Here is a 19,309-nt window from a genome sequence, read left to right as displayed (position 1 = left end):
GTAGGCTACTGAGGGTATAACCTATTATAATATTATTTCATCATTGTTATCAATAGAGCTTCAAGATCAAAGTCCCGCGGGTTTACTGTGAACTTTGAACATCTACATTAAGCTTCTTTACCTTAGAAATATGGAATAAAAAGCCTACTGCTGTTTTTTTTTAGCAGTAGGTGATTTCACTGCTGTAGTTGATCAAGGTAGGGCTTATTTAAACTTTTACTTCAACTAGTTTATACATAGGCCTACTTACTTTTTATCTACAGAAATGCATTGTTTTTACTCACACACTAGCTGTTTCATAGGCTACATTAGGCTAAGTCTATTTGTAACTGTAGCAATCAACTGTTTGAAGTTGAGCCTGATAATTACATTCAACATATGTATCTAAAATAATTAAAAAAAATATATATAGTATCACATATTCCCAATGTTTTATTTTGCCATTATAAAATAAACTATTTTACTCTGTTCTTTTTCGTTGCATCGTATGGTTCCGATAATTCCCGAATGTCCCTGAAGGCAGCAATAGAGCACGGTGTAGAGTGAACCAATCAGATGCCAGGAAACATCAGCCAAGCATATCAGCAGATGGGCGATGGAGACAAAACTCCCAGGAAGCGCTTTTCTCCACTCTGGTAGCTCCATTCAACACGGACGGCAAGATTGAAGCACCAGTGCCGAGATAAAAAAAAAAAAAAAAAAAAAAAAAAAACACATCCAACATCTCGTATTTCTAGAAACGTCACCGGAAGAAAAATAATCTAAAAAAAAACAGGTAAGTAACTCATTTGAAACGTGTGTCTCTTTACTGTATCCTCTGAGTTGCACTATCTGTGTCTTTCTTTCTGACAAAATGTTTTAAAAAAAAAAGTCAAACTGCTTATGGTAGTCCCCAACAACCAACTAGGATCGAACTTGTATTAATGCATCATCATTACTGTAAAGTTTAAAATAATTACTGTAGTTCCTCTTTGAATGCTTTTGTAGATGTTTCATAAGAATGACGTTGCTGTCTGACCGGTTTGTAAATGAATGAGATATTTGGTTTAAATCCTTATCTGGGACTAACACTTTCAGTCAGACAGGTTTTGTTTGCAGGAAGTAGGTCGAACTTTGCCTAGTTAACAATATGATTTAAAAAAGAAAATAGGGTAGCCTAATTGGATAACTTTAATAATTTGATGAAGTCTATGTTAGTTTCTGTGCCAGTCATCCATCATCCCCGGATTTCAAATGTTATTGTGCGTCATCTGCCACCAGTGTTATTGCTGTTGTGAATCAATGATGTTTAATGCTTCTGACAGGTAAATGGATGATGTGGTACCAGGATAGCTCCTGATATTCTCCTGGTCTGGAATCAGCTCTGTGGTGACTCAGGGACTTGGGCAAATCAATACTGAGAAAGGTCTACGACAGTCCCATTAATCCAGTAAAGAAATGGCTGCCTGGTCTGCAGTTTAGAGCGAGGAGCCCTGTCCGAGTCGAGTCCACATCAGGGGCTTTTAGCTTAATGAAGCACATAGAAAGAAACACACAGAGCAGGTGCACCATCACTGCGAGGGTACAAGGCACGCAGAGGCTGTTGGGCTTAGATTCTGGAGAGACGACAGTTGGGGAAGGTAATTCTATTGTACAGACTTTATGAGCCACAATTCATAATATTGAGCAGAGGTAGAAGCAGGAATAACATTTTCCCTGTAAGGACTGAAGGATCTTTTGGATAAGACTTTTGTAAAAGAGTAAGTCTTTAAATTTTATTTTAAAAAAGGCAGGAGAAGCAGTTCTGGGATATGAAGAGGTGTCATGGAAGAAATAGGATGTCTTCTGTGTCACATCTACGATAAGAGACCTCAGCACAGTAAATAAGTGGGGTTATATTATTGTTTGTTCGTGTAAGAGTTATCGTTAAATTTACCTGTACAAGGCGTCTGATAGTGGGATTTGCGGCGCTGATGCATCCCCAGCCGTCGCTGTGAGAAATGATTGAATGTCACTGTTTTTTAAATACCACAATGTTGTGTTGTCCTGTTGTAGTTGACCTATTTCAGTCAAGCTTATTGCCATGGTGTAAAGGTCACACCCCATCCATTTAGCAGTAAAATTTATTGATGCTGTTACAATTTTCTTACTTTATTTCCTTGACATTCTTCTTAAGGGAAGTAATTCATGCCACTTGAAAAGATCAATGTACCCATTTACATGTCTGTGCTGCTTTAACATTCTCAGAATATCTGAGCACATCAATTCAGTCTCATGTAGTTTGTTCTTAGTCCACTTTGCTCTCACTCTGCTGCAGCTACCGTAAGAATCTGATTATTTGAGTGGTAAATAAGTGCCTATTACCCCATTAGTGTGAAGGTCGGACAAACAGATAAATCATGTCGGATTAAACTTCCGCGGTCTCTGTAATGCCCGGTTCATGAGGCAAAACGAATACATCTGACATGTAGAGAAGAAAAGGTCTGATTCTGATGGAAAATCTAATTCCCCACATGAGCTGCACATTGTCAGAAAAGGAATCACCATTTTGTTTTCGACAAATGAAATTACTGACATGATTCGTGATCAGTGGATTTTTTTTTTTTTGCATCACAAAAAATGAAAACAATGATTATGTTTCTTTTGTTGATGTCTGAACAAGTCAAGACATCATTTTCTTACATCTGGGGGAAAATGATTTGTAGTCCAAGGGCATCACTGGAGAACTGCAAAATGTACCGTCACCAAATAATGTCAGCTTCTGAGATTTGAATATTCCCATTTGTCATATTGTAATTTGAATGGTTGGATAAAACATGCAGCCCAGTTAAACACTACAGTCAGTATTTTCTCTCTCTCTGCAGATCATTTGCGTTGTGATGGGCAGCTTGTTTTCCTCAGTTTTTAATATCATTTATGGAAATCCTGACCACAAAGCTGTCTTTCATTCTCTGGATTACTAGACCATATCTTGACTATTCTGACAGCAGAACACAGTGTTTTTTTTTTTGTTGTTGCATAAATTCAGAAATCTGGAAAAGCATGTTTCTTTTTAACCATCTAAGTCTGCTTTTCTGTATTCATCCATCTCTCCTTATCTCTATATATCTGCTCTTTATTCATCTGTATCTCTCTCTCTCTCTCTCTCTCTCTCTCTCTCTCTCTCTCTCTCTCTCCTAGGCCAGTCCAGCCAAAGCAGTCATGTCGGCAAAAGCCATCTCCGAGCAAACGGGAAAGGATTTCCTCTACAAGTACATCTGCACGTCTGCGGCTGTGCAGAACAGATTCCGCTACGCCAACGTGACGCCAGAGACCGACTTTGATCGACTGGCAAAAGAGCACCCATGGCTGCTCACAGAGGTGAGGCAGCAGAACCCCAAAAAAATATGTTGGGATAATGACGCAAGACTTTCCCAATCTCAGTGAACAGTTATCACATAACAAATGTTAGCCTATAAATGCCTGAAGCACATTGTCCCTCTGTAGCTTCTGTATAATAAGCTCATCTTTTAATGAGAAAACTTAAGTGCACGCATTCAGGCAAAATGGATACAGGTGCAAGACAAGGAAAAAGGTCTGCACGCTGTTCGGCTTCCGATGGGCAATTTCTTTTTTAAACATGGCAACCTTCCGATCTTCAAGATGGTCTTCAGTTCAAGATGACTTAGGCTGGCTGCACAGTGTTCTCCTGGTACCTGTTAGCTGATGACACGGACGGTAAAATGATCCTGCAGATTGGTTACACTCATTGTGGAAATTTGGTAGAAATGCAAAAGACAGCATGAGAAAGAAGTGTTTTTTCTCTTTGATTCTTCACTGGTTGATTAAAGTTCAGCTATTGGAGGATCATTTGAACAAATAGTTCCCCAGGTAAAAGGCAGCCTTCCAGCGCTTACTCACCAAAACATGGGGATTTCAGATTGAGCTCTTTAAAGTGCAGCAGAAGCAGATAGTCAGGCTTAAATAGCAGCTAATTGAGTTTAGTCTGTGACTCATCTTGCTGGATAAAATGTCATTCCCCTCTGTGTCTCCCCGTCTCATCTGAAGCTTTTAATCTAGAAGATACGAGGAGGATAGTAGAGGGCGGATCATGGAGATATGTGCTCCAGGAGAATTGATTAGGAAATTGCATTAACTTTCACCGTCTACCCTCTCTTTCTTTGCTCACTGGCGAGCACCCAGAGTCTAATGGCTTCACTGTCATAAGTCATTCTCTTTATCTGATGTGTAAGAGAGAGGGAGCGGGCTGTCTCAGGGAGGCTGAAGCAATGTGCTTTTGCATCAGAATGTGTTTTAAAGATTCCTATAAAGGTTCTTCACCTCAATTCTTTCTTACTTTCTGTTACTGTAATGGAATTCAAGCATTGAAACAACATAGTAAAATTGCTATAATAAACTAAATCTGTGTTGGTTTTGTATTGACCAATCATTTTAGTTCTGAATGAATCTTTTAAAAAAAAACAAAAAACTTGAGAACTGTTAAATAATTAAATTAATATTTCAGTGAGTAAATATTTTCATTATCAGAGCAGTTTGGTGAAATCATGTCTACACACATTGTTATTTAAAACCAGCTAAAAAAAAGTATTTCTGGGAAATTGTAGGTGATCATCTTTGCTCTGATTAAATTAGATACCTTTGCCCTGCTGTTTAAAAGGAATATGATCAATTTGAGTCATTATGCTGAAAGCTCAATATGGATGACTTTGTCTCGTACTTAAAAAGGCCATATTTCATTTTCCTCCTCCAGAGGCTGGTGGTGAAACCAGACCAGCTGATCAAGAGGCGAGGGAAGCTGGGCCTTGTGGGCGTCAACCTGGACCTGAACGGCGTCAGAGAGTGGCTGAAGTCTCGCCTCATGAGAGAGACGACAGTACGTCATTCAACCCTTTTGCCTTCTCTGCTGTGTCTCTTTCTTTTGCCTCCACCCACCCTTCTGTCTGAGAGTGTGCACATCTCTGAACAATCCTTCAGTCAATACTATCCCAGAGCTTCATTCGGAAGACTCCTCCCTGTTGCCCTTTCCTTCACCCTCCTGCCCTGTGCTCCGGTGCTTTTGGTTTGTGTGTTTGTTGCCTGATGTATGTTTGCCTAAACAGCCTGCTGAGGCGTACTATGTTAGTCTATTCTAATCAGTCCATTCAGCTGTAGCGCTCGCTGCTGGAGAATAAACAGTCTATCAATCGAGTCAGCGTAAGATCCATCAGTGCGCAGCTGAGATTCTGCTCTGCCTCATAAACCAAAAAGCAAGTTATAGAGAGAGGAGGAATGGGTCATAAAGCATGGAAGTAGTGTAAGTGTGTGTGTTTATGTGTGTGTGGCAGCAGCACTTAGACTGCGTAGATGTATCTCTTTTATAAATGAGATGAAACTGTCTGCAGCTGCCAGTGGCAGTAAATAAGAATACATGGAACCACAGTTGTGTTATTGTGCAACTGTCAAGGCAGGGGTTCAGCTTAGTCATTGTTGGCACTTTCCTCTTGAATTCATGGATAACTGTAATTTAAAGTCAAAGTTATAATGCAAATAATTGACCCGTTACTAAAACAGTTTGACATTAATTAAAATTGGAGAGGATATAAAAGATATAGCTTTGATTCCTAGTAGGAATGTAACTCTGTGATACACTCATGGAATAATGATAGTTAATTTATATAATGTTTTTTTTTTTTTTTTTTATTAATGTTGTTTCATTTTTATAGTTTGTTATATGTATAGTATAGTTATATGTTTGCCATACTAGTAGACTGCTAGTCTGCTTACATTGATTTAGGTTTTCTAGTGGCTAACTGGGGTAGTAGTAGCCTCGGATAAACTTTTTGTTTGGTCCTCATAAGAAAATGTAAACATGCTTACACTAAACTAACATTATGAAAAATGGCTCTGGCTCCTTGAAATGTGCGATGCACTTTTAAAGTATTAAACATCTTAAAGTCAATTTTCAGTTTGGTCTTACAACAGGTGAGAAGACTGTGTCTCATCATAGTGATAAAAAGTGACTTTACTGACTGCAGTAAACAGAACTACTGCTGCCTTTGAGCAGATCTTTGAGAAACAGTAAACTAACTGTTTAGAGGAACAAGTGAGGTTCTAAACCTGTGAATAGCTTTTACACTCTACATAGATTGTAACTTCCTTCCCTTTTCATGTCCCGCAAACATTTCTCTGCAGTAACCACTGTGTCTCACTTAGTAAAATTGGTTATTCATTTTGTTTGTTAATCCGTTAGTTTAAGTGGTTAAAATAAATCCTTCACATCCCAATTGAATTCACAGCATTAATAGTGTCTCTTCTTTACTCTATGAGGCAGTGACCGAAGCATCAGTTAATTTATCTCATTCTGCCGGAGCCCCTTGTGGTTTTGTGATAGTCATTCTGTTCATTTTTATTTGTCTTCAACCTCCTCTTTTTTTTTTTTTTTTTTTTCCACTCTTCAAAATGGCACCTCCCTCTCTCTCTCTTTTTGTTCATTTTTCTCTCTCTCCGGCTGGCTGCTCTCAGCCGGTCTCCTGTTACTCTGTGCCTGTTGGCCTTTAACAGAGGAATGATGACAGCCCCTCTAAATGAGCTGTGGCTGTGCAGGGCTTTGTATGGAGTAATACATGATGACATTTCCTTCGGCGCTCCTCTCAACCCTTTCCCTGGTTTTTGTTCTGAAACGTCGGCTCACTTGGGGCAAGTCGTCCTTCCTTTGTTGTTATTTTATTTAGCCTTTTTGTAATTACCAGTAATATACTTCTGGTTTCCACCCCCCGCCCCTCCCTGTCTTTAAAATGAAGTGTGAAGAATCAGCCATTCACATAGAATCACTTATACTGTACCGGGGTTTTTTTCACCTCGGAGATGCTGATACATTCATGCTAATACATTGCTTGGCTTTTAAATGTTTATATCATAGGCTAACATTTCTTCGTCTGTTATTTTCTTGATTATCCTTAGGTGGGGAAAGCTAAGGGTATCCTCAAGAACTTCCTCATCGAGCCATTTGTCCAACATAAGCAGGTAAAGCACTCCTGAATATGAACTAACTAATGTCCAGACTCATTGATATCTTATCTGTTCTGCTACTACGAGACACATGTAGTGATCATACTTCAGATCTGGTAAATTAACATGTATCATTGATCTCTGTGTCATTTTAATCGTCCGTTGTTCAGGAGGAGGAGTTCTACGTGTGCATCTATGCCACCCGGGAGGGCGACTATGTGCTGTTCCACCATGAAGGCGGGGTGGATGTGGGAGATGTGGATGCCAAGGCGAAGAAGCTGCTCATTGGGGTGGATGAGAAGATCAGCGAGGACTCTGTGAAGAAAATGCTGCTGACTAATGTCCCCAACGACAAGAAATCGTGAGTAAGATGGGGAAAAAGCTGTTTAAACAGGAAGCAGTTTAACTTCAGTGATTAAATCCAAAACGTATTTTGATACAATTTGTTTTGTGATTTTATCTATTTTAATATTGTGGTAGCTGAACACTAAACTCTTAATACACACGAGTGCTGAAAAAAATACGCTCTTTCCATCCTATAATTATAGTCTTGGCTAAGAGAGGGAAGGAAAAGTGTCCCACTAATGATGGAAGAGATGCACTTTGATATTGGCAGTAAATGTGGGGGGGAGCAGGAGAAGGTGGGCGGAGGGTTTCCATTACACAAATGACAAACTCCCTCCTCTGCCTTTCTTCAATCAGCCTCCTCCCCCTGCCTTTTTTTTTTTTTTTTTACAGTCCAGCCACATTCACGGCACGTCCATTTATTTTGATGGGTATGATACAGCCACTCACCCTCTCCACCCTCCCATCCATCTCTAGCAGCTCTGGCCTGACTCACTGTCTCTTGGCTGACATTGAGGATGCTTCACTTCTCGCCCCGTTCACTCTTTTCCTCACCCTTCTCTTACGATTTGGATTCAAAACAAAAAAAAAAAGAAACACACTTGGTCAGTTTTTCTGCCCTCCTGTCAGAAGCAGACACGGGAAACTGAGTCACTCGAGGGTTTCGCTCACAGTTTTTTCCCAAAGGGTGTGCTGGAGTCCTGACGAAAGGTTGACGTGGGTACAAAGGCCCCGAGCTGCCTGCACAACTGACAGGCAGGAGAGAACACAATACAGCCCCCCCCCACCCCACCACCACCACCACCACCCCCACCCCCACCATCATCTCTCACTGCTCTGTTGTGACGTGTGAAGAAGGATGTTAATTAGATGTTTCCTTCTCTACAGCCAATTTACAGGTGGGCTGTTTCCTGTCCAGCTCATCCTTAACAATCCATCAAAAAGAAACCTGCACTTTGTCAGGATTTACGTTATGAGGAAATCATAAAAGCCATGCCTTTTTTGGTTTTTACGTTTTATTTTCATCAATAGACAATAGCACAAGAACCAGACATAATAAATTCAAAATCTAATTTTAAAAACATTGTACCTTTTTTAGGGATTTATCATTGAAATGCTGTAAATGATGAACTAAGTAGTATATCGTGATATTTTCATATCTCGTCTTATATTAAGAGCTACCGCAAGAGATTATTTAAAAAGTAATTAATCCTTTAAAAACATAAATAATAATAATAATGTCCTGAAAATGTCTTTCACATTTGCTAAGAGCCCAACAAAAAGATATTCAGTTTACAGTGATACATAAGAGAAAACAGCTGACTAAACCTACATTAGGAACCTTAGCAGTAGTGGCTAATACGACTACACAATTATCAAAATAGTGGCTGATTATTTTTCTTCAACCAATTTATAATCTGGTTTTAATGTGCTAAACATTAAAATATTGAAACATGATTGAACACTCATCCAAAGCTCATTCTTGTTCTGCAGCAACCAGATGGGAAGGAAAAAGAGATTGTAATGAACTGAATGTTCTCTCTGCAGGGTGCTGGCCAGCTTCATCGTTGGACTCTTCAACCTGTATGAGGACCTGTTCTTCACATACCTCGAGATCAACCCATTGGGTAGGTTCTTATGTTTTTGCTTCTTTTTTTTTTTTTTTCAAAATCCCTGAAACTTTGGTGTTCTATGTCTGAGCAAGCATTCATGATGACATATAAACCTTAATCAAGGAGTGTCAAACTCATATTGGATCTGGGGCCGGAACTGTTCCAGTGAGACCTCCAGTGGGCCGGACTAATTTGATTGACATCACTATAACTCAAAACATGTATATATAGGCTATAAATATGCTACTTGTATCGATAACTTTATGTTAACAGTAACAAAACAATCAGGCATATAAATCATAACGCTATATCCTTGCATCAGAATAAAAATATCCATTCTGGACAAGCTGCTCTTTGTGGCTCACTCCAGGAAGGAAGCGTTGTTATTATCAGCCGAACTTTGGTCTTACATCAGTCCTAACAGATGGTAAGAAGTGTGGACAGATCTGAAGACCGGCAGGATGAGCGTGCAGTGCAGCTGTGTGGCTGTGGTTAAGTCCAGTAGCTCTGATACAATTCTGGCAACAAAACTCTGAGCAAATAAAACGAAAGAAATACCGCTCCTTCTCTATCTCTCTCGTAAACTTGCATCCTGACGCCTCTCTCTTTTTATTCGTATGTTTGTTTGCTGATAAATTTAATGCAGGAGCAGCTCGTCTTTTTTTATGTTATCCCCTGCTGAGAAAATAGTTCAAAGTGCTCTGTTTAATTAATTTTCACATCATCATATTACCCTTTTACGTTGCTTTTTTACAATTCGGTGAGAATATGTATTAAAAATATTTAATTTATGGGAAAAAAATCTCATAAAAATATTTTTCAAAAATGTCCCCCTTCTTCCCAAAATGTCTCGCAGCCTGGACAAAACCTGCTGTTGGGGCCGGATAATCGAACACAGATTCATAAATACATTAACAGATTATGTAATTTGATGGGAGACATCAAAAGGAAATTGGAAATGAAAACAGCAGTGCATAATGAAACATCCTCTTGCATCCTAGAAGTTTATTTTTTATTTTTTCCCCCACATTTTTAACACTGAGGGGAGAAGATTCAATAATTCATGCTCTGGCTGTTTGATTAAGTCAGTGTGTGTTAATTATGAACTAATTGGGCACCAGTACATGCCCTCTGGCAGCTGTTCCTGTGGATGGAACATGGCTGCTGAGAGTGCTTTGATGTCCCTCCTCCTCCTCCTCCACATCTTTACTTTCCTTCCACTTCCTGCAGGGACAGCAGGAAGGCTGTGGTCACCTGTGCACAAATATTGTTTTCCTACAAACTATTCTCAACCCAGGGCCTTTGCTCACATGTTGATTCTCACTAGGTGGGTGTTTGTAAACCTTCTTAGAGTGTAGATCACGATGCTTTTTTTTCCTCTCTCTCTCAGTGGTTACAAAGGATGGGGTTTACGTGCTGGACATGGCAGCCAAGATTGATGCCACGGCTGACTACATCTGTAAGGCCAAGTGGGGTGATGTGGAGTTCCCTCCACCCTTCGGCAGAGAGGCCTATCCTGAGGTGAGGGAGGACTGGAGAGGAAGATCTAGCAAAGCATCAGACATGAATTCATAACAAAGAAGCATCTCCATAAAGTCTGTGTGTATGCAGGACTGTTTTTGTAGAGAATAACCAGACAGATGCAGGTAGGAGCTTGAATAAGACAGATTTTCGGTGCACCAGCCGGGTTGCTCTAATTGGGCTGCTGTTAGTCTGGAGTGTTGGTGAGGGACAGCGGGGGTCTTTGATTGGGAGCTTTTTTTACTCCCAGCCACCAGCTGTGACCCTGACTGTCAAACACGACAAGTGATGCACAACACTTTCCCAATCACTATTGACTATTGCACACTATTTTAAATTACTAGCTCGCAATGCAAGTACAGGAAATGAGATGTGGCCAAATGAAGAGGTGCTTGTGAAGGTCTTTCTCTGATTAAGACCACAATCACACACGTACACCCTCCCACCCCACCCCCACTCTCTCTATGAAGCAATCATCTAACCTCTCTCTCTCACCACTTCATTGACCTCTTGTTTGACTTTTGCAGGAGGCCTACATTGCAGACCTCGATGCCAAGAGTGGTGCAAGCTTAAAATTGACCCTGCTCAACCCGAGAGGCAGGATCTGGACCATGGTAGCAGGAGGCGGAGCCTCGGTGGTGTACAGGTACCTACGGTGTCAGAGCAGCACCAAACTACATATAGCCAAGCCTAAATCAAAAAGACATCTGCAGCCCATGTGATAAACTGCCTAAAACACCCCTCCCTTTGTCTTTGTTACATTGATCACACTTTACATAATTGAGTTTAAAATGAGGAGAGTATGCCAGTGATGCAGTAGTGAGACTGATGGTGCCGCAGATTAGTCTGTTTAGCCGCCTGCTAAATTAGATTCTGAGATGTTGCCGTTACGGAAGTGGAGTGATACCCATCTCCCACAAGCCTCAGTGTGTTGAGGTGTAAAGCATGACAGAGAGACACACCAGCCATGACTAATTATTCCCTCTGTGCACTCTCTCAAGTAGTCTGTTTACAGAGCACTAGAATCAGAACAGATGGAACAGTACATCATCTCTTTTTTTTTTTTTTCTAAAACGTGAGTTTCTTTTTCCACTGTGGTGACTCTTGTTAAACTCTTCCAGTGATACAATCTGTGACCTGGGCGGGGTGGATGAGTTGGCAAACTATGGGGAGTATTCAGGAGCACCGAGTGAACAGCAGACCTATGACTACGCAAAGACCATCCTGTCTCTGATGACCAGAGAGAAGCACCCTGACGGTAGGATAACTTCCTAACTTCATTTGTGTACTAAGAGATGTATTGTGTGTTTTTTTTGGTTTTTTTTGTTCCTAACAGGATTTTTTGTATTGTTTTGCAGGGAAAGTTTTAATCATTGGTGGAAGCATTGCAAACTTCACAAATGTTGCAGCAACATTTAAGGTATAGAATCACATGCTTATTTGTTATTGTGGAATCTGTAATATCCCTTACTATTTATTTATCTACTGAAAATGTTCTCGCTTTTACAAGGGGATTGTGCGAGCTATCCGAGACTATCAGGGTCCACTTAAGGAACATGAGGTCACCTTATTTGTCCGACGTGGGGGGCCAAACTACCAGGAAGGTCTCAGAGTGATGGGGGAAGTTGGTATGTTCTCACTTTATACCGATTCATACCTTCATCTCTTTTAGTACGAAAGCAGGCCTTGAAAGCATTTTTTTTTAGTCGGAAACACTTCAAACACCGTCACACTTTGGTGTGCTCTCCGCAGGAAAGACCACTGGGATCCCCATCCACGTCTTCGGCACAGAAACTCACATGACTGCCATTGTTGGCATGGCACTGGGCCACCGGCCAATCCCCAACCAGCCTCCTGTTGCTGCTCACACTGCCAACTTCCTCCTCAACTCCAGCGGCAGCACATCGGTATGACACTTTCTGACTCCACTGAGATTTATTTGCTATCATGATGTTGTGTTTGGTTCACTGTACGATGACATTACATCATCAACTGCACCACTGCTGCAGAAGACTTTTATGCCACAGCCTCTGGTTTTTAGTTTTCACTGTCTTGTCCTTTTGTTGAACCTTGTATCAGAAGCCTGATGGCTCTTTTGGTAAAAGAGCATTGAAAGGCTTTGTGGACTGCTCTCACCCAAATAGTTGTGAGGCTTCAGTCAGCAGTGCACTGCAACTGCCTGCAGGCATCCATTAAGACTTTGCTTTGAAAAATTGAGTCTGCATGCCTGCACATGTGTGCCTACACATGTGTGCCTGCACGTGTGTGCACATGCACGCATGTACAGTATTTGCCTATTAGCTTTAAGTGTAGTGGTGCCATTGGTAGAGCTGGTACATTATGTAAACTTTCTGTGGTAGTTTACTGCAACACGTTTCAGATAAAGAAACAGTATGAGCAAATAAGAGTCAGAACTCTTTTTAATAGTGAATCAAAATTTCCCCTCTAAATTTTAAAGCACCAAAGACTTGTCCTCAAATTTTAATGCAGTTTCTAACACAAGCAGAGCTTTGTGATGACTGTGAGGTAATGTCTTAAAAATAACCTGCACATCTGAGGTGACTATGAACCCTTCAAATATAACGGAGGACTGTGTCTACAGTTTCCAAAGTGCTGGTAGATTTATCGTCTATCGAGCAGACCTCATTGTCACACACACACTTTTCAGTTGTACACGTCAGATGATGAAATGGAAGACTTCTTTTTCTTTTCAGACCCCAGCGTCCAGCAGGACTGCTTCTTTTTCTGACAACAGGACCAATGTTCAGAGCTCACCAGCCAAGAAGGCCAAAACAGGAGGTCCTGCGGGTGAGAATGCACACACACACCAACAGCCCTCTGTGTGAATTCTGGAGCTTTCATATATTTTAATACAAACCACTGAGTTCCCTTACATTTTAGAATGCAGCGTCATATATTTTGATACATGGGTCCACCGCTGGGCAGCGTTTTTGTTTTTATCAATGGCTGAATTCAGGTGTTCTAGCTCCCCCTTTTGGATAGCAGGAGGACACTGCATTCTAAACGTCATATAGGTAGTTCAGTGGGTTGGGTTGGGTTGGGGGGGATCAGAAATCAGGAAAAGTCCAAAGTTTCCACTAAATTCCCTTATTTCTGAAACAGGGCCCTGATCAGACACATACTAAACCATCTTCGAGATCGGCATGTCTTTATAAAACTGTTGGTAACTGAAATGTTTGCATACCCAAACCTCTGAAGTGTCATAGACCATATAAGTATTATAAGGTTATCCCTTTTTGTAGAAATAAAGCATGTTTTTGTATAATAAAGCAAAAGCTGTATACGTTTAATTGATTAGTTTAATTAACTATAACAAATGTAATTTCCTTGTAGCCAAAGCAACTACCCTCTTCAGCAAACAAACCAAGTCCATAGTGTGGGGTATGCAGACTCGAGCAGTTCAGGGTATGATGGACTTTGACTATGTGTGCTCCAGAGAAGAGCCATCTGTCGCAGCTATGGTCTACCCCTTCACGTAAGTGCAGTTTGCCCTTCCTCTTTAGTTCGTGTGAAATGTGTTCTGCTGCTGCAGGGTGGAAGTAAATATTGTCCTTTTATTTGGTGAGAAATGTTTATATATGTGTATTGCTGCCTTTCAGTGGAGACCACAAACAGAAGTTTTATTGGGGCCATAAAGAGATCCTTATCCCCGTGTATAAGAACATGGGTGATGCCATGAAGAAGCACCCAGATGTGGACGTGCTCATCAGCTTCGCCTCTCTGCGTTCAGCCTTTGATAGCACCATGGAGACCATGCAGTACCCACAGGTAAATGAACCATCTGTGAGGCCCTTAACAGCTGAACAAAAAAACAAAAAAAATGCTTCTACAGTTAAGCCTTCATTTGAAATTGCTTTCAGATTCACACCATTGCCATCATTGCTGAGGGAATCCCTGAAGCTCACACAAGGAAGATTATTAAGGCTGCAGATGAGAAGGGTGTCACAATCATTGGACCGGCGACCGTCAGTCTTTCTTCACTTCTTTATAGATTTATCACAATTTTCTTTTTATCTGAACAAAAACAGGAAATCTTTAAGTGTGTGTTGTATGTTTCATGCTCAGGTTGGAGGAATCAAACCCGGCTGTTTCAAGATCGGGAACACAGGTGGCATGCTGGATAACATCCTGGCCTCCAAGCTCTACCGTCCAGGAAGTGTGGCCTACGTTTCCCGCTCGGGAGGCATGTCCAACGAACTCAACAACATAATCTCACGCACCACCGATGGTGTTTTTGAAGGTGTGGCCATTGGTGGGGACAGGTATGTAGCTTTCTGTGTTCTACTGTATGTACAGTAAAGGGGGTTAATGATTGAATTGGCGTGTAACTTTGGATGTTTTCTGCAGATACCCTGGCTCGGTGTTCACTGACCATGTGCTGCGCTACCAAGACACTCCTGGAGTGAAGATGATTGTTGTGCTGGGCGAGGTGAGGAATAAATGCACAGACACTGACGCCTTCACTTTTTCAAAATATATTGTTTTTCTACACCCTGGATCTGTTTTATGCTTTTACAGATAGGAGGCACAGAGGAGTACAAGATCTGCGAGGCTATCAAAGAGGGCCGGATCACAAAGCCAGTGGTGTGCTGGTGTATTGGCACCTGTGCCACCATGTTCTCTTCAGAGGTGAGAGGGCAGATATACAGTCGAACCTGGTGTATCACTAGGCTGCTGCATAATTCAAGATTTAAAGAATTTAGTAAAATTAATGACATTTTTGGCCCATGTTGCACCTTCAGGTTCAGTTCGGCCATGCAGGCGCTTGTGCCAACCAGGCTTCAGAGACAGCAGTATCTAAGAACGAAGCTCTGAAGGAGGCTGGTGCCTTTGTCCCAAGGAGCTTTGATGAGCTGGGGGAGATCATCAAGTCTGTTCCTTACAATCATGAGTTTTAAGTATTCTTCTATGACGATTTGTGAGCTTATCTTACAGTCTTCTATGTCTTTTTTTTCCCCCCTTGCAGATCTGTTTATGACGACCTTGTTGCTAAAGGAGTTATTCAGCCGGCTGCAGAGATGCCTCCTCCCACTGTGCCGATGGATTACTCTTGGGCAAGGGTGAGTATTCCTCTGGTCCCACCTGAGTGAGATCAGTAGAAAGAAATGTGAAAAATCACAATTATTTTTTAGAATAAGACAGATTTATAGATTATTAGATGGATAGAAAGAAAGCACATGGATTTAAATCTTCTATTCTGTCTTCACCCTGTTTGGCCTGCAGGAGCTGGGTCTGATCCGTAAACCCGCTTCCTTCATGACTAGTATCTGTGACGAGAGGGGTCAGGAGCTCATCTACGCAGGCATGCCAATCACTGAGGTCTTCAAGTCAGAAATTGGCCTGGGAGGAACTCTGGGTCTGCTCTGGTTCCAGAGGAGGTCAGACTTTGAACAATGGGGCTCTGGGGGGGGGACAAACTTCTTGAAAATCCTTGCGAAAAGTAAGCACAGTTGTTTCCCTCTCTGTGTTGCCTTCTCAGATTGCCAAGGTACGCCTGTCAGTTCATCGAGATGTGTCTGATGGTGACTGCCGATCACGGCCCGGCTGTTTCTGGTGCCCACAACACCATTGTCTGCGCACGAGCCGGCAAAGATCTCATCTCCAGCCTCACCTCTGGCCTTCTCACCATCGTAAGACACTTAAACCGGTGAATCAAACAAATAAATTGTTACGCAGCGAAATAAGCGTGTCTTATTAGTTTTTTCTTGCTTTAGGGTGACCGCTTTGGAGGCGCTCTTGATGCTGCAGCAAAGCAGTTCAGCAAGGCCTTTGACAGCGGCATGTTGCCCATGGAGTTTGTCAACAAGATGAAGAAGGATGGCAAGCTGATCATGGGTATTGGACACAGAGTGAAGTCGGTGAGTGCAATGGCTTCCTATTATAATTGAGACAAGGACAGAAGTAGAACAATCTTTATAAAAACCTAAACAAAGGGAACAACATCTGCACTATACAGCCAATAAACCTATGTTAAGGACAAGTACTAGAATTAAGGAAACAAAGATTAATCAGAGAAGGATGTTTTTTTAATAAGAAGTCAAATATCTGTGCTTCCCTAGATTAACAATCCAGACATGAGAGTCCAGATCTTGAAAGATTTTGTGAAGCAGCATTTCCCCTCCAGCCAGCTGCTGGACTACGCTCTGGATGTGGAGAAGATAACAACATCCAAGGTAAGATGTATGACTGTATCGTGTCAATCGCAGCTTTTTCTTAACTAATCCCTCCCTTTAAAAAAAAAGAAAAAGAAAAAGAATAATAAACATGATCCTCTTCTCCTTCTGTGTTTGTGTTTAGAAACCAAACCTGATCCTGAATGTGGATGGCTTCATTGGTGTGGCCTTTGTTGACTTGCTCAGGACTTGTGGTGGTTTTACGCGGTAAGAGAATGAATCCTTATAAAGATTTGTTTTAGTTCAAACCAGTGCAGTGGTCCCTCTGATAAACAGTAGAAGTTATTTAAAGCATCTACCTGCACTATGTTTGAATTTATTTTCCAAAAACTGAGCTTTCGGGGGGGGTCGGTAGACTCTATTCACTGTCCTATCTCTCAAATAAAGACCCAAAAAAGCCCCAAAAAATAAATCGTTAAAAAAAAGGAGTTTCATGCCTACATTGTGTGCAGTCATTTATTTAAATGAATCAACTCTTTGTCCTTATTGTTCCTCATCCCCACAACAGGGATGAAGCTGATGAGTTTGTGGAAATTGGAGCACTGAATGGCATCTTTGTCCTGGGACGAAGCATGGGATTCATTGGTGAGTCATCTCAGTGGGGAGACCCACATGGTGTGTCCAAAGTCAGTACTCTGAAAGCTCAATGGCAAAAAAAACCAAAACGTTAACCTTGTATGACAACCAGTCCTTCCTTTTTGGTGTCTCCACAGGACACTACCTGGACCAGAAGAGGCTTAAGCAGGGCCTGTATCGCCACCCCTGGGATGACATCTCCTACGTGCTCCCAGAGCACATGTCCATGTAGTGTAGACAAAAAGAATGTCGGCTAACTGTTCTCACATTCCTTTAACCCAGCCATTGTTTCCACACCCTTACTGTGATCTGTCACCTCAAAGCTGTGGCATAATACAAAGACGTTACTGGTAATATAGCTGCTAATTGCAAATATTGAAAAGAAGAGTATATTTTTTCGTTTTGGTAAACCTGTAAGTGCTGCAGTTCTGTATGAATTAGTAAAACCTGCTAAACTGTGAAGCTCCTGTCGGAAGAAGTCAGGGTGATTTGAAGATGAAACAGTTAAACAGTCAAAGGATTACAACTAGGCTTTTCAGCTATTTGCTCCCAAAGCTCACAGCTTGTTCAAGTTCTGTGGTTTCACCTAAAATAATACTTTGGTGTTGTATTAACCAAGCATGTGGGTCTTTTAATAACAGACTGTTGTGTCTTTGTGCAGCTCTCAACATTGTGCCAATGAGAAACATGATCTTGCAGGGGGATGAACATGTAGTGCAATAATGCTAATAATATAAGAACATACTGTAGATCAGAGCTTTATTTAGGTATAGTTGTGTTAAAAGTAAAAAAAAAAAAAAGGTACTTAACGTTTTAGTTTTTCAAAACATCAGTCTGCTCACTGTGGCAACCATTTTATGAGTCATTCCCAGCAGGTGCTGCGACCCCCCGCAGTTTCCTGTTTCCCTACTATTTGAATGAATAAGGGCCTTTAGGACAAAAACCCAGGGATGCAGTGATGGTTCTATTTTCTACTCCTCTCTGTCTTGATTATGTAAACATACATGCAACCACTGCAACTAACTAAATGATTATGAGAACATTTCTGCATCAGTCCTCTTACATATCAAACTATGTTCACTGTTGAAATCCATCATTTTCTTGTTTATTTTCACACAAATGACACGTTACATACTCAGAATTTATTTCAACATGTTGCTCTATCACTGACTTTATTTCAGCCATATCAATTACATGACACAGACACCATGAAGGTCTCCACATTATACTTGCCATGTTTCAGATTGTAGTTTTCGTGTCATGGAGAGAGCCTTTTTGTAAAGTCAACAGAACAAAATCCTTCCGTCACTTCTCTTTTAAAAAAAAAAAATGGAAATCAAAATTCCACTACAGTCTGAAAGAAACTGTATCGCAGCTATCGTCGATGTCATCTTTTATGTGGATGTCGTAAAATAGAAAAAATGCCTGTGGAGAACCAGAAACCTCACCACTGTCGTCACCATTTTATGTTTTTAACTGTTTCGATGTGAACTTAAGGTGCCTCTATATGCATTTGTTGTATGTTGACAACTGTGTAATTGAATAAAGTGAAATGTAATAATAACATGTGAAATGTAATATTCTTGATATACAATCAACCTCTGGTCAGATTGCACTGTTTATTGAGTGCATGTTTTAGGGTAAGGTAACTCCCTACATTTATGGTGTTTGTCACACATTCACACATAGATCCCTTCAGAGATTTACAACTTAACACATCTCTGGACTGACAGCTATTTGAGGTAAATGTAAAAATGCTTGCTCCACACACAATTTAGACTTTCAATAGGTTAGATCTGCATTGATGCAGAAATGTTAATGTCTTTTGGCATACACTTGTAACTAATGACATAATTGGGGGTTGAATGTCATGTAGTAGAGTCTATGGCAGCATTGTGCCAATTCGCACCTGACCTCAATTCCATACAACTACAAAAACCTAAACACACAGCCGATGTTCGTTAAGTCTGTAAGAGTTGCATTCTTTTTCTTCTTATTAAAATAAACCTACGACTCTTGGATACCCACGTTAACATCACACAGTCGTTACGAAGGGGGTGTAAAGCTTCGCATTTATTTACAAATTGGATGCAG

General features: G+C 41.0%; 1 protein-coding gene across 1 annotated transcript; it reads left to right on the top strand.

The window, feature by feature from the left end:
* The first annotated feature begins 620 nt into the window (after positions 1-620).
* On the top strand, positions 621-18,779 carry aclya (ATP citrate lyase a). Its single transcript, XM_029277095.2, has 28 exons — positions 621-775; positions 3,160-3,339; positions 4,730-4,852; positions 6,919-6,981; positions 7,137-7,327; positions 8,860-8,939; positions 10,315-10,445; positions 10,973-11,091; positions 11,567-11,703; positions 11,804-11,865; positions 11,956-12,073; positions 12,198-12,352; positions 13,160-13,253; positions 13,800-13,941; positions 14,066-14,234; positions 14,327-14,431; positions 14,532-14,728; positions 14,814-14,895; positions 14,985-15,095; positions 15,209-15,336; positions 15,433-15,526; positions 15,690-15,844; positions 15,946-16,096; positions 16,181-16,324; positions 16,526-16,639; positions 16,764-16,846; positions 17,148-17,224; positions 17,353-18,779. The coding sequence occupies exons 2-28, from the start codon at positions 3,181-3,183 to the stop codon at positions 17,445-17,447; spliced, it is 3,279 nt and encodes a 1,092-aa protein (XP_029132928.2). The 5' UTR covers positions 621-775; positions 3,160-3,180; the 3' UTR covers positions 17,448-18,779.
* Positions 18,780-19,309: the final 530 nt, after the last annotated feature.

The sequence above is a fragment of the Labrus bergylta genome, chromosome 16 (assembly GCF_963930695.1).
Source record: "Labrus bergylta chromosome 16, fLabBer1.1, whole genome shotgun sequence".
Taxonomy (NCBI): domain Eukaryota; kingdom Metazoa; phylum Chordata; class Actinopteri; order Labriformes; family Labridae; genus Labrus; species Labrus bergylta.
The sequence above is the reverse complement of the archived record's forward strand: the minus strand, read 5'-3'. Positions and strand labels throughout refer to the sequence as shown.